The 25,793-nt window shown below is 36.7% G+C and overlaps 1 protein-coding gene across 4 annotated transcripts in view; it reads left to right on the top strand.

The window, feature by feature from the left end:
* Positions 1 to 25,793, top strand: part of LOC128667058 (major histocompatibility complex class I-related gene protein) — a 202,350-nt gene that overhangs the window by 105,801 nt on the left and 70,756 nt on the right. For all 4 annotated transcript variants that reach the window (XM_053721942.1, XM_053721943.1, XM_053721940.1 and 1 more), the window contains exons 8-10: positions 16,558 to 16,821; positions 20,014 to 20,283; positions 21,871 to 22,143. In XM_053721942.1, coding sequence (XP_053577917.1) covers positions 16,558 to 16,821; positions 20,014 to 20,283; positions 21,871 to 22,143 — 807 coding nt within the window. The remainder of the gene's footprint in view (positions 1 to 16,557; positions 16,822 to 20,013; positions 20,284 to 21,870; positions 22,144 to 25,793) is intronic.

Below are 25,793 nucleotides of genomic sequence, written 5' to 3'. Positions count from 1 at the left end.
AGAATGCACTTTTAAATAGCTATATTTTTCTGCTCTTCTTGACATTTTAATCTGTTCTTTCACTTCACATAGAGACTGGAGATGGAGTCTATTCTGTGGTATTCATAACATGGCCTCTTCTAGATACTGCTTAGTGAAATCAGTGAAAACAGAAATAGTTTTATTTTCCTCCAAAAGAAATAGGAATTGTAGCCAAATCGGTGAATATACAGTATAAAATAATACATAGCAATATAAATATATATATAAATAAAAAATAAAATAATGTTAAAGATAGACCAAAAAACAAGACCTTATTATATATATATATATATATATATCAACAATAAATCAAGAAGATTTATTCTCACACCGTGCTAGGCTCAGGCCCATAAAGAGGCAGCATCCAAAATCATATGGATGTTGTAAATACTATGTTAAAATAAAGAAATATATAGTATCCAATATATACATATTAACAAAAATAAATTAGGACCGGTCCATGTGAAAAGACATGCATTTACGTATATTGTAGTAGATGTACCCAAATATATGGTGATGAATTGTGGATCATAAGGTGTCCCAGCACACAAATGTAATTTCACAGAATATGCACAGACCTAAACAGGTTTTAATGCAACTGAGCATGTAAAATAATACATATGTGCATGGACATCCATATCCTTAATGAGGGTAAAAATAAATACCATACATTAGTATATTCAATCAAGGCTTAACGTAACATAGCCTACATTCAAAGAATCTAGACATATATAGGGTATAATGTGGAGAGCGGAACAAGCGAGTATTTTCAGTTATATCAAGACCAACATAAACAGCAATTATAATAATATCAAAACTTGAGAACCAGGTAGACTAAATAGTCTCTTTGTAGATATCAAACGTCCTTTATAACCAAGAGTAGAATTTGTAGTAGGTTATGTTGAACATCTTAAATCAAAAGCATACGTGGATATGAAGCAGATGGTTAAGCATATGAAGCATAGATGTTAATATTGCAGCATGAAGAATTAGCAATAGCACGAACAAAGATGCAGGAGGATATCTTATATTAGTTAAAGTATCCCTCTGTCAACTGCACCCGTCTAGTGTAAGTCCCCAACAGTTATTTAGATTGGAGTAGAAGCAAAGTTAGTCAACACAGTATTAGCACAAAAGCAAAGATGCAGGAGGATACAACGTGTATGTGTCAGTATCCTTCTGTCGACTACACTGATTGCTTGCCGGGCTTCCCCACTCCTCTTTCCACTTGGTGTGAATGAACTTATGCTGTTGGAGCAAACAATCCGCTGCATGAATCATCAGAATAATGTCCATATCCTTTGAGACATCTACCCGGGAGAATAGACTCGTTAAGACTCACAGGTTTTGTTGTATACACAAACTTTTATGCACACAATCCACAAGCAAGCGTGTTGAGTCACATGGAGCGGCCAGCTAATTGCTGACGCGCGTTTCACCCCCTCGTCACTAGGGAGACGGGGTTTCCTCAGGGCTTTGTGAAGTGACGTTTTCTTCGGCTATTTTTAAGCTATACAGACTCCGCCTTTCTGGGAGGTGAAATTTCAAACTTGGATTGAAACATTTTGCTTTGCAATAGAAATACACAGTATTTATCGATCAACTAATATTCATCCATAAAATACAGATAATAAATATCAAATTTATAATGACCTTTAAGTTTTAAATGGCTGAAGTCAGTTTCAAATAGATATTTTATAGAAAACATGTCATATCAAGTCTCTCATTCATCCCTTTGGGACCAATAGTAGAAAGGCTAAATATCCATTTGCACTCCTTCTGGAGTAAGACTTTATCATTATTGCCACCTCTGCCATTTGTTTTGCCTCTATTTATGCCTGTCACCCTCATGCAGTCTGGGCTGCTACTGTGACAACTTTCAAAATGTCTTGCCACACTGCTATTTTGTATTTTATTCTTAATGTCATCTCTGTGTTCAAGGATCCTGTCTTTCAACAATCTCTTAGTTTTCCCAACATAAAAACTGGGACAATTGCAACTAAGTAGATAGACTACTCCCTCTGTATTACAGTTGAAGAAATACCTCAATTTATAGACCTTTTCAGTACAAGCCGAAAAGACTAGTTCTTACCATGAATTTGCAAGCAACACAATTTTTACATGGAAAGTTTCCTATCAATTTTTGGCTTGACAGCCAGTTCTTTTGTGGGGTAATAAATCTACTTCTCACAATTTTGTCTTTTAAATTTGGGGCTCTTTTTGATTGATACTGCAGATTTATTGAGGAAAATTGATTGTCTCTCCATACCACATAATGCACTGTTGGTCTCATTAAATGTGGAGGGTCTCTATTCGTCCATTCCACATAATATAGGAATTGAGGCAGCAAAACATTTTTTGGACTCTAGAGGAATGGCCTTTAGTAATCATACTAACTTTGTGATTGACCTGCTACAAATTGTGTTTTCACATTTGACAAGAAGATATACAGACAAGTTAGAGGTACTGCAATGGGGGCAACTTGTGCCCCCACATATGCATGCCTCCATCTTGGAGCATGGGAAATGGAAGAAGTATATCAGAAAAAAACCTTTAATGAAAAAGTCCACCTATGGCTTCGCTATGTGTACGACATATTTGTCATCTGGGAAGTTACTCAAATAGAACTAAACTCTTTTGTTGAGGATCTGAATTTAAATAATAGAAACATTGTTCTCACAGTAAATTCTAGTAAGGTCAACCTTCCATTTTTAGATATTGATATAAAGGTTGAAAATGATGTCCTAGTGACCGAAAACTTTTGCAAGGAAACTGCAACAAATAATATTCTACTAGCAAAGAGTCATCATCCGAATCATCTAATAAAAGGTATCCCTAAAGGACAGTTTCTGCGTCTTCGCAGGAACTGTTCCTCAAAATCAAAATATGATAAACATGCTACCCTCATGATAGAAAGGTTTAAAGCTAGGGGCTATCCAAAACGTATATTAAGGAGTGACAACAATGAGGCAAGAAATACAGATAGAGAAAAAGAAAATACTAGTACTATCAGGTTAGTGACAAAATACAATTGCCACTGGAGTGGAATTAGAGAGATTCTTAAAAAGAATTGGAAAATTCTACTCAATGATGAGAATGTAGCAAAGGAAGTTGGAATAATTCCAACTCGCTTTGGGCTCCATTTGAGAAAGGTTCTAGAGAGAACCGAAACGTTATGGGTTAAGGCCCTCTTGTTTTTGCTTTGATGCATTAAAAGGCATTTTGTCAAAATCTCCTGTGCTGCCTGTTTTTTTTCCAAGGACTTTCTATATACACCCTGCCAGGTGTATGTTCTGGATTGGATTTGTATTTTATGTTTTTGCAGTGCACCAGGTGGATGGATATGATGGTGTGTGCCGCTTCCCCATCTCTCTTTATATATATATATATATATATATATATATATATATATACTGTATGTATCAGTGACGTGCAGTGAGGTCAGAGGCTTGTGAGGCACTAGATATGATACGCCGGAGAAACACATGTACAGAGGGCCGCAAGTACCCCCAACAGGGCAGGTTTAAATGATAGCTGAACCAGTGCACAGGTGATATAATCAGGTGAGAGCAAGTTAGTAACCACTGAGTTACTGATCAGCTGATTACTTCACCTGTGCACTGATTCAGCTATAATGAAAACCTGGCCTGTTGGGGGTACTTGAGGACCATTGTTGAGAAACACTGCACTAAAGCACCAGCTCATCGGAAATGTATTGATTACCTGGAGAATAAAGCACACATACTCTGCTCATCGACACCCACACACACTCTGCTCACATACACACTCACACAATTCTGTGGCACAGTGCCAGTTACTAAGCAATTAGAATGATACACAATCTCTTCTCTACTCACTACTGTATTGTAAAAAGTTTTACACAAAGGACAAGATTATCAATACTGCCAACACAGCTGCTGTAATATGGTGTTCAAGAAATGCACGTGCACATCCCACTTAGGTATGCTCTTCAACAGAGGACACCAAAGGATACCAAAATAATTAAGTACATAATAATAAAAGTAAAATAGAACGTTTATTTATTTATATTTTTTTGTGTGCAATTTCTATCTGAACGATGGAAATGTAATTATGACTCATGTGCCTTTCAAAAAATAATTTGATTTGCTGAAATGGGGCCAGTAACAGTTGATGCTAATTCTCAAAATATAAATAACTAGAAAAGTCTGTTAAAATTTCATGCTCTACCTCAATCATGAAAGTTTAATTTTAAATGTCTCCCTTTGACTATGTGTTTAACTAGTTACTTTACAGTGGCATTATTTCTAAAAACATTTAACTGCAATAATTACATATATTTTTTAAAAGACTCATCTCCTTTTTATTAATATAAACTTGTATAAAAGCAGCACAAATTAAAAACACAATGCAACAGCTTTCAATTGATTTGTGAATTACAAGTTAACAGCAGTCTTTAACTAAATGGAGACACAGAGAAAAATAAAAATAGATACTGCATCCTCTGACTGAACAGACATAACATATATGGAGTTTGTACCTAATTAAATCAAATAACCATGAGAAAGGGAGGCTTAGCCATATTCAATGTCAACAACTTTAATTTAAATAATGTGGACACTGCACACTTAACTTCAAACTCTGGGTTTTAAATTTTGGATTTAAATTTGAATTGACCCTTTGACTTCCTGTCAGTTTTGGGTTATGCTCCCCCCCCCCCCCCCCCTGTTAATGAGCTGTATCTGAACACAATTTGTGAATCACAAGAGATGTAGAATACTACTTTACTCTTCTGCTTGGTGTCATCTGTTCTTAGGTTACCTCAGCTTCCAGTTGTGTCACATGACCCTGCTCACTGCAGCCTCCTGCTGATTAATCTATATATCCTTCACTTGCTAGGAGGCATCAAGAGGGGTGCCTCCTATTGGTCCCAATTTGTGCTGCTAATATATTGACAGAACACAGGTGGCACTGCAGCACAGCTTTTCCTTTGACCCATGTACTGCAAAGGAGAGAAGCGTTCCTGTACCTGCCTCTCCATAGCATTACATGGGGGGAAAATATATATATATTTTTTTTACTATTTTTTTGTTTTAATTCAAATTTAATTAAGCTTTGGCCACATATGTCAGGGTAGGCACTGCCTCCCCTGCCTCCTATGAGTGCACGTCCCTGGTATGTATATACTGTATATATATATATATATATATATATATATATATATATATATATACATACAAAGAGTAAAAATTAGCACTCACTGGTCTTTAGATAGCAAAGTCAACAAAAACTCTTTATTGCATGCTGTGACGTTTCGGGACCAAACACAGTCCCTTCCTCTGACGTCAGAGGAAGGGACTGTATTTGGTCCTGAAACATCACAGCATGCAATAAAGAGTATTTGTTGACTTTGCTATCGAAAGACCAGGGAGTGCTAATTTTTACTCTTTCCACTATTCTTCAAGAGCACCCTGGCAGTTGGCGTAAGACAGTGGGAATGCATACACACTTAGATTCTGTGTATATATATATATATATATATATATATATATATATATATAAGCAAAGAGATAAGATGAAGCACTCACTGGACTTCAGATTACTATGTACAAAAATATTTATTTTTGACATTTCGGGACCTCAAACGTCCCTTCTTCTGACAACCCGAGTATCCAAACATACAGACTTATAAAGGCCTGTGAAACCCTCCCCCACTACGGCCACCAATCACTGGAGATGATGTGCACAACAACAAGGGGCTATACCATAAAATAGCCCAAATGTGAAACATAACCCTTTGATTCAGCAAAACATATGTACCAAACTAACATGAGCAATAATGCTATTGAATAAAGTAAAATATTGAAAAACAACAATGTGTACCATTAGGACGTGATGCGAGATCCCATTTACTACCTGCTCCCTAAATCAGAGGGTCCCCAGTGGATCATTAAAATGGAACAGTCCACAACAACACACTATATTGGCTAAAACAGACCGCCTCACCCCCAGTGGGAGTCATAGTTACTATTGTAAACAAAAACAAAACAAGATCGGCACAACCGGAAATCATCCACCTCGATATATATACAATCTTACGGTCCCCGGGAGGATCTTACTACGTAGCGGCTATGCATCCTCTTATCACCCTGCCCGGATGTATACCACAGTGGATCTAATCAGATAAACCTAATCTAACAGTCATTCCGTTGCGCGATCAGCTGTCTCGTCAAAACATGGGGCATCCACTCGCGCAGACTGTGTCAGGGGTACCTCCCCCTCAGTTGCGATAGGTGTATCGTTGTCACACTTCCATTCTAATAGGTTGAGAAGGTATTGACCTCACCAATAACAACACGGTCAGTGAACCTAGAATGACAACATCCCTCCTGTCTGTGTCAATATATCTCCGCTGAGACAGAGGAGGGCGAGACCCAATCTTACAAATAACCTTGTATATTAACAACCTGAGCCACAGCTTAACATACAGCTCTCTCGTCCAAATATCGAGCCAACACCATCAACGCCTCTCATTATGTTGATTCATCATATTAAATAATATATAATGGGTCTCAACAGATAACACATGACCGATCCCCATAAAACTAAGCTAACTATAACGTATCAGTCCAAGATGGACGCATAACTAAAAATCTTATGTTAACCAAAAACTCATATAGATTGCTATATAGATCATATCCAGGACTGTGCAAATAGCGTCAAACAGTCAACGCAGGCGACTAACCTCAAAACCTCAACGTGCAGTAATCGACTTCTATCGTTAAAAGTTAAAAACTGAAAATAGAAAATTGAAAATAAACCCCATCTCCCTACCTCACAGTGATAAAATATATCTAGTACATATGCCGGTATGAGTCTGAAAAGAGACCTATAATGGGCAGGGTAAGCCAATCCCATAGGGAAATTCATACAATATATAACGCCAACCTATCTTAATAAGTCATCCCACAACCTATTTGCTCAGCAAGAATAAAACCCATACCAGATCCGGGAACAGAGAAGTGGGACCACGTCCACGATAAATTTAAACAAACAGGTAAACATAAAATAAGTGAAAATACAACATTAATACGTACATTTAAAATTGAGGCCAAAATCAGCCTTGCAATAAAAACAAATAGTCCTATTTCTAAAGTAGTTTAATGATCATCAAATGACTCCGGGGTGGTCTCTAAAGCAGTTCTGTTTGTCTTGGGATTCTGTTTGAGCAAGATAAGATATAATCTGATTGTTTTTTATAAATGTTATTTTAAAATGTAGCTTTTGTTAAGGACATCAATGTGAAAAGGGAAATAAACATTTTGTTTTAAAAATCAAAAATGTTGTAATATTAAGATTGGTGAGCAAAATGCTTTAAAAGTTATTTAAAGGGACAGTCAAGACTAAAATTGTTATTGTTTAAAAAGATAGATAATGCAATTACTACCCATTCCTCAGCTTTGCACAACCAACATTGTTATATTAATATACTTTATAGCATTTAAACCTCTAAATTTCTGCCTGTTTGTAAGCCACTATAGACAGCCTCTTATCACATACTTTTTATTAGGTTTTCACAACAGGAGAATGTTAGTTCATACAGGAGAATGTTAGTTCATGTGAGCCAAATAGATAACATTGTGCTCACGCCCATAGAGTTGTGTACAACAGAGTACTAATTGGTTAAAATCCAAGTCAATAGATAAGAAATAAAGTCATGTGATCAGGGGCTGTCAAAAGATGCTTAGATACAAGGTAATCACAGAGGTAAAAAGTGTATAAATATAACAGTGATGGTTATGCAAAACTGGGGAATGGTAAATAAAGGTATTATCTATCTTTTTAAACAAGACATTTTTTGGAGTAGACTGTCCCTTTAAAATAATGCTTTGAGGTTTAATTGGACCTTATAAATGTCATTCATGGATTTATACAAAATATCTTGGCTAATACGCTATGATTATAGATAAATATCTTACACTTCTGGATTGGCTTTTAAACCATGAACCTAGGTATGTAACAGACCAAAAACATCGCCATAGTAACACCCGAGGAAGAGACTTGGCCTTGAAATGCGTTGTTTGGAAATTGAGTCTGAATGGACAGACTGAAGTTATACGTGCTGCTTTTTTTATCCAACTTTATATTTAGCTTACCACATCTCTAAAACAAGTATGATTTTTATTTTATCATTTAATAATGTCTTTTTTTCATTGTGGTTTTAAAGTAAATATATTTGCTTATTATAAAACAATGCTTGGTGTTATTTATGGTCCCAGTCATAATACATTTTAGATCCCCCCCTTTTTCCAATGTTTGGTATGTCCCTGTCCCTAATTGATCAAAACACTGAAAATCAGACAGTACTCCAGATGCTTAACAAGTTGTGTGTTCCTTTGCAATACATTGATTTTGTTTTCTAGAGAAAAAAATTTGGACTAACCCAAGTGATCTCATATACAGTGTGATACATCCCTATGCCTCTCAATAACACTTATATTATTATCTTAATATTAAGATAAAATTTGCTAATATTAAATGATTTCAATGTGTGTTGCTCAAATGATCATTTAATGAATTTATGTTAAATTATGCAATTCATTTGTGCCTTGGATAGTTTTAAAGGGACAGTCTATACCAGAATTTTTATTGTTTTAAAAGATAGATAATCCCTTTTTTACCCATTCCCCAGTTTTGCATAACCAACACAGTTATATTTATATATTTTTGTACCTCTGTGATTATCTTGTATCTAAGCCTCTGCAAACTGCCCCTTTATTTCAGTTCTTTTGACAGACTTGCAGTTTAGCCAATCAGTGATAGCTCCCAGGTAACTTCACGTGCATGAGCACGGTGTTATCTATATGAAACACATGAACTAACACCCTCTAGTGGTGAAAAACCTGTTAAAATGCATTCTTAAGAGGCGGCCTTCAAGGTCTAAGAAATTAGCATATGAACCTCCTAGGTTAAGATTTCAACTAAGAATACCAAGAGAACAAGGCAAAATTGGTGATAAAGGTACATTTGAAAATTCTTTAATATTACATGCCCTAGCTGAATAATGAAAGTTTGTTTTGGACTAGACTGTCCCTTTAAGTAACATTTATAAATAACAGAAAATCTTGTAATGCAAAATATTATTGCCCCTACCTGGCTTCTTCGTAATGCCACCCTGCTGGCAAACTTTTCTGTGGAGAACACTGTGACCCTTTGTCTACAATTATTTATTACATTTCCCATTATCTGAAGTTCTGAAGTCGAATTCTATCCTGAAATACATAAAGACTTCACATGAAACGTAAAATCAAGCGCAATGTTACATTGGCACTAATGGTTTAGAATTAATTTGAATATTATTTTAGATCATTTTTCCTTTTAGTTTCCAGATGGTTTTGCTTCACCCTTCTTCAGTCTGAGAGTTGGGGGCGTGGCATTCTGTCGAGGGCAAGTTTCATGGTACAGTTCCTAATTAGCAGGGCAATTCATTTGAAAAATGGATGCAAATAAATATTCTGTTATGCAAAGTAAATCAAGATTTCCTTAGTTGTGTCTCACATACAAAGTAACACTCATGATACTTAATACCTTGCTCTTTTAAAAAGTAAAATAAAATGGGTGTTTTAAAATGGCATTTAAAGGGACAGTACACACCAATTTTCATTTAACTGCATGTAATAGACACTACTATAAAGAATACTATGCACAGATACTGATATAAAAATCCAGTATAAAACCGTTTAAAAGCTAACTTAGAAGCTTCCAAATTAGCACTATTTAAAAGGTTACTGGAACACCCACTGCAAGTGGGAAATGTCAGACTCTTCCCCCTCCCCCTTCCTCTGAATATGAAAAGACCCTTTACAGTAACAGGAGCAAATTGGGGTAGGTATACGTCAGTATATTCCTAAAACTTTGGGGCTTATTTAGGAGTCTGAAAATCAGAGCAATGTTACATAAAAATAAGCAAAAGTATCATTTTTAAAAAAAAAAAAAAAAAAAAAAAAAAACTTTATGGGCTATATAAATAAATCATCTACAAAACATTTATGAAAAGAAAAAAATGAGTGTATAATGTCCCTTTAAAATCATTATCCTTAAAGAGCCATTAGCTACAAAAGAATTGCATTACCAACAGGAAATAGTACATAATAAAACATAATTTATGTAAGAATTTACCTGATAAATTAATTTCTTTCATATTGGCAAGAGTCCATGAGCTAGTGACGTATGGGATATACAATACTACCAGGAGGGGCAAAATTTCCCAAACCTCAAAATGCCTATAAATACACCCCTCACCACACCCACAATTCAGTTTAATGAATAGACAAATAGTGGGGTGATAAAGAAAGGAATAAAAAGCATCAACAAAGGAATTTGGAAATAATTGTGCTTTATACAAAAAATCATAACCACCATAAAAAAGGATGGGCCTCATGGACTCTTGCCAATATGAAAGAAATTAATTTATCAGGTAAATTCTAACATAAATTATGTTTTCTTTCATGTAATTGGCAAGAGTCCATGAGCTAGTGACGTATGGGATATCAATACCCAAGATGTGGAACTCCACGCAAGAGTCACTAGAGAGGGAGGGATAAAAATAAACAGCCATATTCCACTGAAAAAATAATCCACAACCCAAATTATAAGTTTATTCTTTAATGACAAGAAAAACTTAAAACATCAGCAGAAGAATCAAACTGAAACAGCTGCCTGAAGAACGTTTCTACCAAAAACTGCTTCTGAAGAAGCAACTACATCAAAACGGTAGAATTTAGTTAATGTATGCAAAGAGGACCAAGTTGCCGCTTTGCAAATCTGATCAAATGAAGCTTCATTCTTAAAAGCCCACGAAGTGGAGACTGATCTAGTAGAATGAGCTGTAATTCCCTGAGGCGGGGTCTGACCCGACTCCAAATAAGCTTGATGAATCAAAAGCTTTAACCAAGAAGCCTTCTGACCTTTCCAAGGACCAGGAAATATAACAAATAGACTAGAAGTCTTCCTGAAATCTTGTGTAGCTTCAACATAATATTTAAAAGCTCTCACCACATCCAAAGAATGTAAGGATCTTTCCAAAGAATTCTTAGGATTAGGACACAAGGAAGGGACAACAATTTCTCTACTAATGTTGTTATAATTCACAACCTTAGGTAAAAATTTAAATGAAGTCTGCAAAACCGCCTTATCCTGATGAAAAATCAGAAAAGGAGATTCACAAGAAAGAGCAGATAGCTCAGAAATTCTTCTAGCAGAAGAGATAGCCAAAAGGAACAACACTTTCCAAGAAAGAAGTTTTATGTCCAAAGAATGCATAGGCTCAAATGGAGGAGCCTGTAACGCCTTCAAAACCAAATTAAGACTCCAAGGAGGAGAAATTGATATAATGATGGGCTTAATACGAAATAAAGCCTGTACAAAACAGTGAAGATCAGGAAGTTTAGCAATCTTTCTGAGAAATAAAACAGAAAAAGCAGAGATCTGTCCCTTCAAGGAACTTGCAGACAAACCCTTATCCAAACCATCCTGAAGAAACTGTAAAATTCTAGGGATTCTAAAAGAATGCCAAGAGAATTTATGAGAAGAACACAATGAAATGTAGGTCTTCCAAACTCGATAACAAATCTTTCTAGAGACAGATTTACGAGCTTGTAACATAGTATTAATCACTGAGTCAGAGAAACCTCTATGACTTAGCACTAAGCGTTCAATTTCCATACCTTCAAATTTAATGATTTGAGATTTTGATGGAAAAATGGACCTTGAGACAGTAGGTCCAGCCTTAACGGAAGTGGCCAAGGTTGGCAACTGGACATGCGAACAAGATCCGCATACCAAAACCTGTGTGGCCATGCTGGAGCCACCAGCAACACGAACGATTGTTCCATGATGATTTTGGAGATCACTCATGGAAGAAGAACTAGAGGCGGGAAAATGTAAGCAGGATGATAACACCAAGGAAGTGTCAGCGCATCCACTGCTTTCGCCTGAACATCCCTGGACCTGGACAGGTATCTGGGAAGTTTATTGTTTAGATGAGAGGCCATCAGATCTATCTCTGGAAGACCCCACATCTGAACAATCTGAGAAAACACATCTGGATGGAGGGACCACTCCCCTGGATGTAAAGTCTGATGACTGAGATAATCCACCTCCCAATTGTCTACACCTGGGATATGCACCACAGAGATTAGACAGGAGCTGGATTCCGCCCAAGCAAGTATCCGAGATACTTCTTTCATAGCTTGGGGACTGTGAGTCCCACCCTGATGATTGACATATGCCACAGTTGTGATATTGTCTGTCTGAAAGCAAATGAACGGTTCTCTCTTCAACAAAGGCCAAAAATGAAGAGCTCTGAAAATTGTTCTAAAATATTGATTGGTAATCTCGCCTCTTGAGATTTCCAAACCCCTTGCGCTGTCAGAGATCCCCAAACAGCTCCCCAACCTGAAAGACTTGCATCTGTAGTGATCACAGTCTAGGTTGGCCGAACAAAGGATGCCCCTTGAACTAGATGCTGGTAATTTAACCACCACGTCAGAGAGTGTCGAACATTGGGATTTAAGGATATTAATTGTGATATATTTGTATAATCCCTGCACCATTGATTCAGCATACAAAACTGGAGAGGTCTCATGTAAAAACAAGCAAAAAGAATCACGTCCGATGCTGCAGTCAAGAGGCCTAAAACTTCCATGCACATAGCCACTGAAGGGAATGACTGAGACTGAAGGTGCCGACAGGCTGCAACCAATTTCAAATGTCTCTTGTCTGTTAGAGACAGAGTCATGGATATTGAATCTATCTGGAAGCCTAAAAAGGTGACCCTTGTCTGAGGAATCAAGAAACTTTTTGGTAAATTGATCCTCCAACCATGTCTTTGAAGAAACAACACTAGTTGATTTGTGTGAGATTCTGCAGAACGTAAAGACTGAGCTAGTACCAAGATATTGTCTAAATAAGGAAACACTGTAATACCCTGCTCTCTGATTACAGAGAGTAAGGCACCTAGAACATTTGAAAAGATTCTTGGAGCTGTTGCTAGGCAAAATGGAAGAGCAACAAATTGGTAATGCTTGTCTAGAAAAGAGAATCTCAGGAACTGATAATGTTCTGGATGAATTGGAATATGAAGGTATGCATCCTGCAAGTCTATTGAAGACATATAATGTCCTTGCTCAACTAAAGGCAGAATAGTCCTTATAGTCACCATCTTGAAAGTTGGTACTTTTACATAACGATTCAAAATTTTCAGATCCAGAACTGGTCTGAATGAATTTTTGTTCTTTGGGACAATGAATAGATTTGAATAAAATCCCAGACCTTGTTCCTGAAAAGGAACTGGCATGATTACCCCTGAAGACTCCAGGTCTGAAGCACACTTCAGGAAAGCCTGAGCTTTTACTGGATTTGCTGGGATACGTGAGAGAAAAAATCTTCTCATAGGAGGTCTTACTCTGAATCCTATTCGATACCCTTGAGAGACAATGCTCTGAATCCATTGATTTTGGACCGAATGTATACAAATATCCTTGAAAAACCCTAATCTGCCCCCTACCAGCTGAGCTAGAATGAGGGCCGTACCTTCATGCGGACTTAGGGGCTGACTTTGGTTTTTTAAAAGGCTTGGATTTATTCCAATTTGAGGAAGGCTTCCAATTGGAAACAGATTCCTTGGGGGAAGGATTAGATTTTTGTTCCTTATTTTGACGAAAGGAATGAAAATGGTTAGAAGCCTTAGATTTACCCTTAGGTTTTTTATCCTGAGGCATAAAAACTCTCTTTCCTCCAGTAACAGTTGAAATAATAGAATCGTACTGAGAACCAAATAAATTATTACCTTGGAAAGAAAGAGATAATAATCTAGACTTAGATGTCATATCAGCATTCCAAGATTTAAGCCACAAAGCTCTTCTAGCTAAAATTGCTAAAGACATGGATCTAATATCAATTTTGATAATATAAAAAATGGCATCACAAATAAAATGATTAGCATGTTGCAGTAAGCGAACAATGCTAGATATGTCAGAATCCAATTCTTGTTGCGCTAAATTCTCCAACCAAAAAGTTGATGCAGCCGCAACATCAGCCAAAGAAATTGCAGGCCTAAGAAGATGACCTGAATATAAATAGGCTTTCCTTAGATAAGATTCAAGTTTCCTATCTAAAGGGTCTTTAAAAGAAGTACTATCTTCCATAGGAATAGTGGTACGTTTAGCAAGAGTAGAAATAGACCCATCAACTTTGGGGATCTTTTCCGAAAACTTTATAGAATTTGCTGGTAAAGGATACAATTTTTTAAACCTTGAAGAAGGAATAAAAGGAGTACCTGTCTTATTCCATTCCTTTGAAATCATATCAGAAATGGCATCAGGAATAGGAAAACCTCTGGAGTAACCACAGGAAGTTTAAAAACAGCATTTAAACGTTTACTAGTCTTAACGTCAAGAGGTTTGGCTTCCTCAATATCCAAAGTAATTAACACTTCTTTTAACAAAGAACAAATATTCTCTATTTTAAATAAATAAGTAGATTTGTCAGTGTCAATATCTGAGGAAGGATCTTCTGAATCAGATAGATCCTCATCAGAGGAGGATAAATCATTATGTTGTCGGTCATTTGAAATTTCATCAACTTTATGAGAAGTTTTAAAACACCTTTTACGTTTATTAGAAGGCGGAAATACAGACAAAGCCTTCTGAATAGAATCAGTAACACATTCTTTAAAAATCATAGGTATATCATGTACATTAGAAGTTGAAGGAACTGCAACTGGCAATGTACTATTACTGATGGACACATTATCTGCATGTAAAAGTTTATCATGACAACTATTAAATGACATTCGGAGATATAATTTCCATACTCTTACAACAAATGCACTTAGCTTTGGAACCGATGTCAGGCAGCAAAGTTCCAACAGATACTTCTGAGGCAGGATCAGATTGAGACATCTTGCAAAATGTAAAAGAAAAAACAACATATAAAGCAAAATTATCAATTTCCTTATATGACAGTTTCAGGAATGGGAAAAAAAATGCAAATAGCATAGCCCTCTGATATAGAAAAAGGCAAGAGGCAAATAGCAATGGGGTAATAAATTAATAAAAAATTTGGCGCCAAGTATGACGCACAACGTAACTGAAAATTTTTTGGTGCCCACACCCGTAGATGACACACTTGCGTCACTAACAACGCAACCCTGTGTAAGGACTCGGCGTCAACTACGACGCCGGAAATGACAAACTTGCGTCAACGGACGTACTTTGGTGCCAAAAAATTCTCGCGCTAAGAATGACGCAATAAAGTCTAGCATTTGGCGCACCCGCGGGCCTAGTACTGCCTGCAATTTGCAAGAAAAATGTAGTCAATCTGAAAAAAAGAATAAACCCCAGGAAAGAAAAAATATTTCTTAATATGATTATTTTCCCCAAATATGAAACTGACAGTCTGCACAAGGAAATACATGAACCTGACTGATGGCAAATATAAGTAAAATACATATATTTAGAACTTTATATAAATGCATAAAGTGCCAAACCATAGCTGGGGTGTCTTAAGTAATAAAAAACATACTTACCGAAAGACACCCATCCACATATAGCAGATAGCCAAACCAGTACTGAAACAGTTATCAGTAGAGGTAATGGTATATGAGAGTATATCGTCGTCAATCTGAAAAGGGAAGTAGGAGATGAATCTCTACGACCGATAACAGAGAACCTATGAAATAGATCTCCCGTGAGGAAAACCATAGCATTCAATAGGTGATACTCCCTTCACAGCCCTCTGACATTTGCTGTACTCTGAGAGGAATCGGGCTGAGAAGCGCATGTCAATGTAGAAATCTTAGCACAAACTTACTTCACTACCTCCATAGGAGGCAAACTTTGTAAAAACTGAATTGTGGGTGTGGTGAGGGGTGTATTTATAGGCATTTTGAGGTTTGGGAAACTTTGCCCCTCCTGGTAGGATTGTATATCCCATACGTCACTAGCTCATGGACTCTTGCCAATTACATGAAAGAAAACAATGTAATAGCACTTACTTTAAATTTCAAATGAGCAGTAGATTTTTTCTGTCAAATTTCAAAATGTATTTAAATTTGCCAGTTCCCTCTATCATTTGACAGCCACCTGCCAATCAGACTCAAATACGTATACACTCTGAACTCTACACTCTGAACTCATGCACATGCTCAGTAGGAGTGGCTGCCTCAAAAAATGTGTATATAAAAAACTGTGCAAAATTTGATAACGGAAGTGAAAATAAATATATTTTAAAACTGCATGCTTTAACTGAATCATGAAGTTTAATTTTGTCTTTTGGTGTCCCTTAAACATGAATATAAAATAACACTATTTAGACATATTATTGTATTTTTTGCATTCAGATTCTAAGTAAAGTTTTGTAAGATAGAGATAGATAAATTGATAGATAGATAGATAAATAGATAGAGATAGGTAGAAATATAGATAGATAGCTTTAGTTTTGCTTTTCATTTTTTCTACTGTTTATACTCAAGGTTACTGTTAATTATTTTTTTAGGTTATCACAGCCTGAGCTATTACCACTCTGGAGTGTCAGAGCGCACCCCAGGTCTACCACAATTTCTAGCAGTTGGGTATATGGATGACGAACAGATAGACAGTTACAACAGTGATACAAGGGAGCTCATACCTGTGACTAAGTGGATAAAAAATAATACAGATGTTTCTTATTGGAAAAGACAAATGACTTATCGCAGAGGATGGGAAGAGGTGTTCAAAGAAGATTTGATGATCCTAAATGGTCGCTTCAATAAAACTGAAGGTTTGTAGGAAAGGGGAACACTTATATCATAAGAAAATAAGCCACATTTACCCACCAATCAGCAAGCGCTATCCAGGGTGCTGATCCAAAGATAGGCTGGCTTGTAAGCTTTCATTCCTGCTTTTTCAAATCAATACCAAGAGAACGATGAAAAATTGATAATAGGAGTAAATTAGAAATATGCTTTAAATTGCAAGCTCTATCTGAATCATGAAAGAAAGAAATTGTGTTCAATATCCTTTTATTATAATCTGCTTATAGTAGGTGTTCTGGAGGTTAATTTATCAGTATATTCAACACTTATTTGCATATCGCACTTTATATCAATAAATACATTATCTACTAAAACTTAAAAAAATAGATTTTTTATTAACCACTGACAGCTACAATTTTCAAGGTTCCACTTAGGACACATCTTTATTTATTTATATACACACTATCTGTAAAATCAGCAGAAATATCTGCAACCAACATCAACTTCACACAAATTTTCACCTTATATCACATACTTTTTAAGATTTTACACTTACAATTTGAATCAAAAGATATTCACAATTTTCGAATTCTTAATACTATGTTTATTGAACTATTCTAATTCTTTGAAATTTACATAACCATTTTTCTACACTTATTCCTTCGGCTATTGCTAGCGCCCTCACTTTATCACATCCAAAGGGTTATAGGAATAGTTTATATGGATAATATAAGGAGCTATAAATATATATTATACAGAGCATTGTGGGGCATTGTAAGGTTAGATTGGATGTAACAATAAGAACAGTTTTCAGATAGAGAAATTGAAAATGTAGTCTTCTCCACAGCAAAGGTCTCACCTCTTTACCAAACTGAAGCATGTATGACACTTGAGAAAAAAGTACACAACTCACCAGGTTAATCGCATATATATTTAAAGTGCTAAATCCGGATTCCTGGGTATTCACAGGATCACAGAATTCTTGAACTTGGTGCCTAGCTTTCACTCAATGTATCTCCTAAAAAGCAGTGCATACACCAACCACTGAAGTAATAGGACAAAGGGATTTACTGATTTAAAAACACATATAATCTGCAGTAAAGAAGGCCAACTTCCTAACACATGGGTGCCACAGATCAATATTTTAGAAGCCTTAAAGAGACACTAAACCCAGTTTGTTTATTGCATGATTCAGATAGAGCATGCAATTTTAAGTCATTTTCAAATTTACTCCTATTATAAATTTTTCTTTGTTCTCTTGTTACTTTATTTAAAAAGCAGGAATGTGATGCATTTTTGGTTGAGAACCTGGGTTATGCTTGCTTATTGGTGGGTAAATGTAAGACTCCAATAACCAAGCGCTATCCATGGTGCTGAACCTAAAATGGGCCGGTTGCTAAGATTTACATTCCTGCTTTTAAAATAAAGATAGCAAGAGAACAACGAAAAATTGATATTAGGAGTAAATTAGAAAGTTGCTTAAAATTTCATGCTCTATCTGAATCATTAAAGAAAAAATTTGGGTTCATTGTCTTTTTAAGGAGAGAACATCTCACTAGTAGTAAAAAAATAAATAAATAAGAGCCAATGATAAAAAAATAAGATGAAATATCAAGTGAGGGCAAGGGTAGAAAGCAAAAATAAAAATTTGGTTTTTCATATCCATTTAAATTTGAGTGCTGGGAATGAGATAAAATAAATGCAGCTATATAAGATGTAGAAGAGAGGGTGATGGAGAATAAAAGACAACATAAGATGAATACAAAGGGCATGATTTATCAAGCCTTCTCCTCCCTATGATTGCGGGTCCAACCAGGAGAAGCTGCAGTCAGGATTTATCAAGCTGTGGTCATCAGACCCTGTTCTCTACCTCTTAGGTGGAGAATTTTAATCTCCAGATTGACAGCTCCTACCCGCTTGTGATTGGCTGTGTGTGGGCAGGGTTTCATGCAAGTGCAAAGGAACGCTTGCGTGCAATGCCAGAGGAGAGCTCGGGCAGACAGGGTTGAATATGTCCACCCCTGTCCACCATGGATTGATAAATCGAGCCCTAAATGAGAATTGGGAGAGTATAAAACATTGAATATAAGAAATCAAATAAAGCTGGCAATAATTCAGACAGCAAGTGGAGGAGCCTAAGATGATGATGAATAGGATGAAGAATAAAAGAAAAGCAAACATTGAAGGAGGAACATGAGTAAAGCAAAACGATGGTGGAGACTAGGATCAGTGAAGAACAGATGTAGAGAATGTGGGTTTAATATGTCAGTCAGCCTGGGGTTTACTAAATAAAAAAAAGTAAAGGAATTACTTAGCAGGAGTATTACTAAGGGAAGAGGAGCTACGAGTATAGAGATCAACATGTCCTCTGGCCTTGATTACGCTACAGATTGTTAGATTTGTTTTGTATTGGCACATATAAACACTTTCCAACTTTGGCAGTTACTGCTGATTATACCAAGCTTTAATATATATAAGTCATATACAGTATATGTTGGTTTACATGCCATAAATTGATAAGATTTAAGATTAATTAAGTGCAGTGTCTGTGGAATAACCAGGAGTGAAAGAGATCTGGTTAGGTGTTGCTTTGGTCTATTTATCTTGGTGTTTTTGGAATCTAAGAACTCCCCAGCTACTGGATTGAGAAGAATATGGAGGACAAGTACTTAGATAGAAAAGTATATGAGACAGGAGATAGTAGAGGCTGGAGAATATGGGACTGAAGTGTATAGAATGAAAGCTAAGAGTGAGGTTTGCAGGTGGGTATGCAGCATAACAAATGTGTAATGGGTGGAAAGTTCAAGTTATAAGGAGTACAATATTAAAGTATGAGAGATGGAGAAAGAGAGGTGGGAGAATAAAAGTAGAAAGAATCGGAAAAAAAAAGTCAGAGGATGGTGACCAAGAAACGAGATAACAGACCATAGAGCTAGAATTTAGAAGAAGAGAGAGCTGATGAGAGAGAGCACTCAGATGAGGAAATAGTGATTGGAAAGTGGTGGAGTTAAAATAGAGAAACATATACCAGATCTAGAGTTTAGAGCAACCAAGGATGTTCTTTATAAATAAATAACTTATTACTGGGCAGGACAAAAAGGCCTAGATGAAATATTCCCATGATCCCACAAATGCTGGGAATTAAATACAGGCAAATGCCTAAACAAATATGCATTTACACAGACTAGCATTAAGCTTGTGTTTTGTGTTTCCTATAGGCCTCCACACATTTCAGCTGATGTATGGCTGTGGGCTGGATGACGATGGAAATACAGAGGGGCATTACCAGTACGGTTATGACGGTGGCAATTTTATTGATCTGGATCTGGATAAACTGTTGTGGGTGCCTTACACACATGAGGCTGAAATAAGCACTCAGAGATGGAACAGGGAACAGCATGTCGCCAACAGAGTCCATAGCTATCTCAAAAATGGATGTATTAAAGCTCTAAAGAACTATATCAGTCTTGCTGGGGAAAAGAGGAAAGGTAATGACTAAGCTATCGGAAATATAAAGACATTGTGAAAGGTGATATAAAGAGACAATTACAAGACCTTGTAAAATGTAGTGTGTTTTGAAAATACATTATCAATGGCTGCATTGCCATATCATATATGGATACGTCTGCAACATACACTTAAAGGGACAGTCTACTTGAAAATGTTTATAGTTTAAAAGATAGATATCCCTTTATTACAAAATCCCCAGTTTTGCATAACCAACATAAATATATTAATATACTTTTTACTTCTGTGATTATCTTGTATCTAATCCTCTGCAGACTGCCCCCTTATATCAGTTCTTTTGACAGATATGCATTTTAGCGAATCAGTGCTAACTCATAAATAACTCCACAAGAGTTAGCACAATGGTATCTATATAACATTACATATATAAGAGTAAATACAACTAAAAAGAAAGTTAATAATTGCATGCCCTATCTGAATTATGAATTATTATTAATTATTAGTTTTGACTTGATTATCCCTTTTACTGAATAAATTTACTTCCCACTTTCTGCAAACCATGCACTATGGTATAATCAACAGTCACACTACCTGAACAGTTTGCACTATAGGAAATAACTGTCTGATTACATGTATGTTAAAAGTTATGGTTCAAATAATTGTTCCCACTAACTGCACAGTGTGCACTTTAGTTTATATAAACATCTCAATATCTGTTTTGTGCACACTACTGTTTAAATAAACTTCTCACTCCTCCAATGTGAGTACTTGTGTACGGATATACTTTTTAAATTGCACTATGGAAAAGCAAGATAAAAAATAAAACAATCAAAGCAGTAATAAGTCAATATAAATAGTAAATATGTGTATAAAATACAAATCTATGGCAATTTTTGGGGGTTAAAATTGGAGTGTGGGGTGTGCCTTTACATTGCGGTCTATGGGAACTGAGTTCTCCCTGTAAATATATATGTATATGCTTATATACATATATATTTATGTGCTATTATGTCTATATACACATATAAACAAATAAATATATATGTATATAATCATATCCATATATATGTATGTGCTATCATGTCTATATACACATATAAACACATACATATATATGTATATAATCATATCCATATATAGGCATGTGCTATGATGTCTATATACACATATAAACACATACATATATATGTACATAATTATATCCATATATAGGCATGTGCTATAATGTCTATATACACATATAAACACATAAATGTATATGTACATAATCATATACATATTTAAATGTGCTGCCATCGCTGCACAACTTACCCCCTTTGCTGTGCTAGGTTCTCATATCGTGTCTCACGGAATGAGAACGAGGCTGACATTGGAACCTATGGAAGTGCGCTCTCTGATGAGTGCGATGCATCCCTGCATGCAAACGTAAGGTTGCATTTGCATTGCGCTCAGCATGTATTACCAGAGCACATTTGCATACGCTTTTGTTACTAAGTGTAGCACAAATACTGCTTTTGTGAAAGCGTTATTTTGCGCACCACTTGTAATCTAGCCCTTTATGTATGTTATTAAACAATAATAATGTGTTTTCTCTGTCTCTTTATTAGTTGTCCCTCAAGTGAAGGTTTCCAGTCACCAATCAGACACTGTGACAAAGCTTCACTGCCGGGTGCATGGGTTTTACCCTAAAGCTGTGGATATCAAGTGGGTGAAGAACGGAGAAATTGAATTAATTCCAGAGGAAGCAGCACAGGTCCTCCCCAACCCTGATGGGACCTATCAGCTCAGGGTCACTGTGGAGGTGATACCTAAGGATGGGGACAGTTTCTCCTGTCATGTGGATCACAGCAGCCTGAAGGAGCCACTTACTGTGCTTTGGGGTGAGTGTTACCAATAACAGGAGTAATGAGAAGCTTAGAAGCATCAGTGATGGATACATTTCGTCAGCCAATCAGAAGCTTGGAAGCATCAGTGATGGATACATTTCCTCAGCCAATTAGAAGCTTAGAAGCATCAGTGATGGATACATTTCCTAAGCCAATCAGAAGCTTAGAAGCATCAGCGATGGGTAAATTAGATTCCTTAACCTTTTATTACAGCTGATCAAACACATAGATTAGTACTTATGACTTATTTCCACTAACTACAGATTCTAGTGTTTATTTTAGACAGCTTGTATGAAAATAAATATAATTACACTACATAATAATAGGATGGAAAAAATAAGGATTGTCTACAACTTCTACTATGATTATAAAATGTATATATAAAAGGATAGTAAAGTCAAAATAAAACTTGCAGAGGGGCCGATTTATCAAGGGCCGAATGGCCCCTGATGCCCCTGTTTCCGCGCAAGCCTTCAGGCTCGCCGGAAACAGCAGTTATGAAGCAGCGGTCTTAAGACCGCTGCTCCTTAACTGGTCTGCTGTCTCTAAGGCTGCGGACATCACTCTGCCCGATCCTATATGATCGGGTTGATTGAAAACCCCTGCTAGTGGCCGCAAATCTGCAGGGGGGTGGCATTGCACAAGCAGTTCACTAGAATTTCTTGTGCAATGTTAAATACCGACAGCATTTAGCGATGTCTGGCGTACATGATACACTGCAGCGTATCATGTCTGCCAGACTTTGATTAATCGGCCCCCTTGAATGCAATTTTAAACTACTGCTTTACTTCTATAATCTAATTTTATTTAGTTCTTTTGGTATTCTATGTTGAAAAGCGTGCCTAGGTAGTCTGAGGAGTAGCAATACAATACTGGGAGCAAGCTTCTGATTGGTAGCTGCACATATAAGTCTCCTATCTTTGGGGCATATTTATGATTGTGCGAGCGAAGATGATCCGATAAAGTGGATCATGCCCGCTGCACATCGTTAAATGCCAACAGCATACGCTCTATGCACCAGCAGTTCTTCTGTTCTGCTTCAGGCTCACTGGAAACACGGGGGAATCAAACTCCATACGGAGCTTGATAAATTTGCCCCTTTGGCTCATCCAATATGTTCAGCTAGCTTTCATAAATACTAGGCTGCTCTTACAACAAAGCACGTTTGTAAAATCGAAAGTTGTTTAAAATGGTATGCTCTATCTGAATTGTTAAAGAAAAAAAATCGTGTTTCATGTCCCGTTAAAGGGACATTTGGTCAAAATGTAAATGCACATAGTTGAATTACATGTTTGAATAGAAACATATCTAAGGATCCAGCGCATCGGGAACACAGCTCCGCACCAATGCTCCGCCTTAACTCTGGATGAAGATAGAAGATGATGGATCTGTCTGGAAGAAGACCTTCTGTGCCGGACTTCTGAAACAGTGAGTACCTATTTGGGGCTTAGGTTTAGGCTTTTTTATTTTAATTTTTGGGGTGGTTTTTTTAAGATTAGGGCTTTTTTGGGCTTGAAAAGGAGCTGATTGTCCATTTAAGGGCAGTAAATGCCCATAAGAAAGGCCCCTTTTGGGGCAGTGGGTAGTTTAATTTTTTTAAGTGTTAGTTTTTTTATTTTGGGGGGTTTGGTGGGTGGGGGTTTTTTACTGTTAGGTGGGATTTAGTATTTTTTAGAGGTAAAAGAGCTGTTTAACTTAGGGCAATGCACTACAAAAGGCCATTGGTAGTTTAGTATTAGATTAGGGGGTATTTTTATTTTAATAGGGATTTTTTATAGGGGTATTAGTTTTATTTTGGATACCCCTAATCTGCCCTCCCTAACATCGCCGCCACCTACCTACAATTATTAACCCCTAATCTCCCGGCTGCACCATCGCCGCTACTATAATAAAGTTATTAACCCCTAAACCTAACTCTAACCCTAACACCCTCTAACATAAATATAATTTATATTAAACATAATAATATTGCTAAAATTAACTAAATTATTCATATTTAAAACTAAATACTTACCTATAAAATAAACTCTAATGTAGCTACAATATAATTAATAATTACATTGTAGCTATTTTAGGACTTATATTTATTTTACAGGCAACTTTGTATTTATTTTAACTAGGTACAATAGCTATTAAATAGTTATTAACTATTTAATAGCTACCTAGTTAAAATAATTACAAAATTACCTGTAAAATAAATCCTAACCTAAGTTACAATTAAACCTAACACTACACTATCATTAAATTCATTAAATAAATTACCTACAATTACCTAAAATAAAATACAATAAAATAAACTATTCTATAACACAAAAAAACACTAAATTACAAAAATAAAAAAGAATTACAAGCAGTTTAAACTAATTACACCTAATCTAAGCCGCCTAATAAAATAAAAAAGCCCCCCAAAATAAAAAATCCCCTACCCTATTCTAAAATACAAAAGTAATCAGCTCTTTTACCAGCCCTTAAAAGGCTTTTTGTGGGGCCTTGCCCCAAAGTAATCAGCTATTTTGCCTGAAAATAAAATACAATACACCCCCCAACATTGCAACCCACCACCCACATACCCCTACTCTAACCCACCCAAACCCCCCTTAAAAAAACCTATCGCTAACCCCCTGAAGATCATCCTACCTTGAGTCGTCTTCACTCAGCCGAGCCGAATTCTTCATCCAAGGTACGAAGAGGAGGTCCATCATCCGGTAGAAGTCTTCATCCAAGCGTGGCAAGAAGAGGTCCTTCCACCGGTAGAAGTGTTCATCCAGGCGGCGTCTTCAATCTTCATCCATTCCGGAGCCGAGCGGAGCCATCTTCAAAGGAGCCGACGCGGAGCCATCCTCTTCTACCGACGGACTAACGACGAATGAAGGTTCCTTTAAGGGACGTCATCCAAGATGGCGTCCCTTCAATTCCGATTGGCTGATAGAATTCTATCAGCCAATCGGATTTAAGGTAGAAAAAATCTGATTGGCTGATGCAATCAGCCAATCAGATTGAAGTTAAATCTGATTGGCTGATCCAATCAGCCAATCGTATTGAACTCGCATTCTATTGGCTGTTCCGATCAGCCAATAGAATGCGAGTTCAATACGATTGGCTGATTGAATCAGCCAATCGGATTGAACTTAAATCTGATTGTCTGATTGCATCAGCCAATCAGATTTTTTCTACCTTAATTCTATCAGCCAATCGGAATTGAAGGGACGCCATCTTGGATGACGTCCCTTAAAGGAACCTTCATTCGTCGTTAGTACGTCAGTAGAAGAGGATGGCTCCGCGTCGGCTCCTTTGAAGATGGCTCCGCTCGGCTCCAGATGGATGAAGATTGAAGACGCCGCCTGGATGAACACTTCTACCGGATGAAGGACCTCTTCTTGCCCCGCTTGGATGAAGACTTCTACCGGATGATGGACCTCCTCTGCGCACCTTGGATGAATAATTTGGCTCGGCTGAGTGAAGCTGACTCAAGGTAGGATGATCTTCAGGGGGTTAGTGATAGTTTTTTTTAAGGGGGGTTTGGGTGGGTTAGAGTAGGGGTATGTGGGTTGTTGGTTGTAATGTTGGGGGGGGTATTGTATTTTATTTTCAGGCAAAAGAGCTGATTACTTTGGGGCAAGGCCCCACAAAAAGCCCTTTTATGG

This window comes from Bombina bombina, chromosome 7, assembly GCF_027579735.1.
Source record: "Bombina bombina isolate aBomBom1 chromosome 7, aBomBom1.pri, whole genome shotgun sequence".
NCBI classification, from domain to species: Eukaryota; Metazoa; Chordata; class Amphibia; order Anura; family Bombinatoridae; genus Bombina; species Bombina bombina.
The sequence above is the reverse complement of the archived record's forward strand: the minus strand, read 5'-3'. Positions and strand labels throughout refer to the sequence as shown.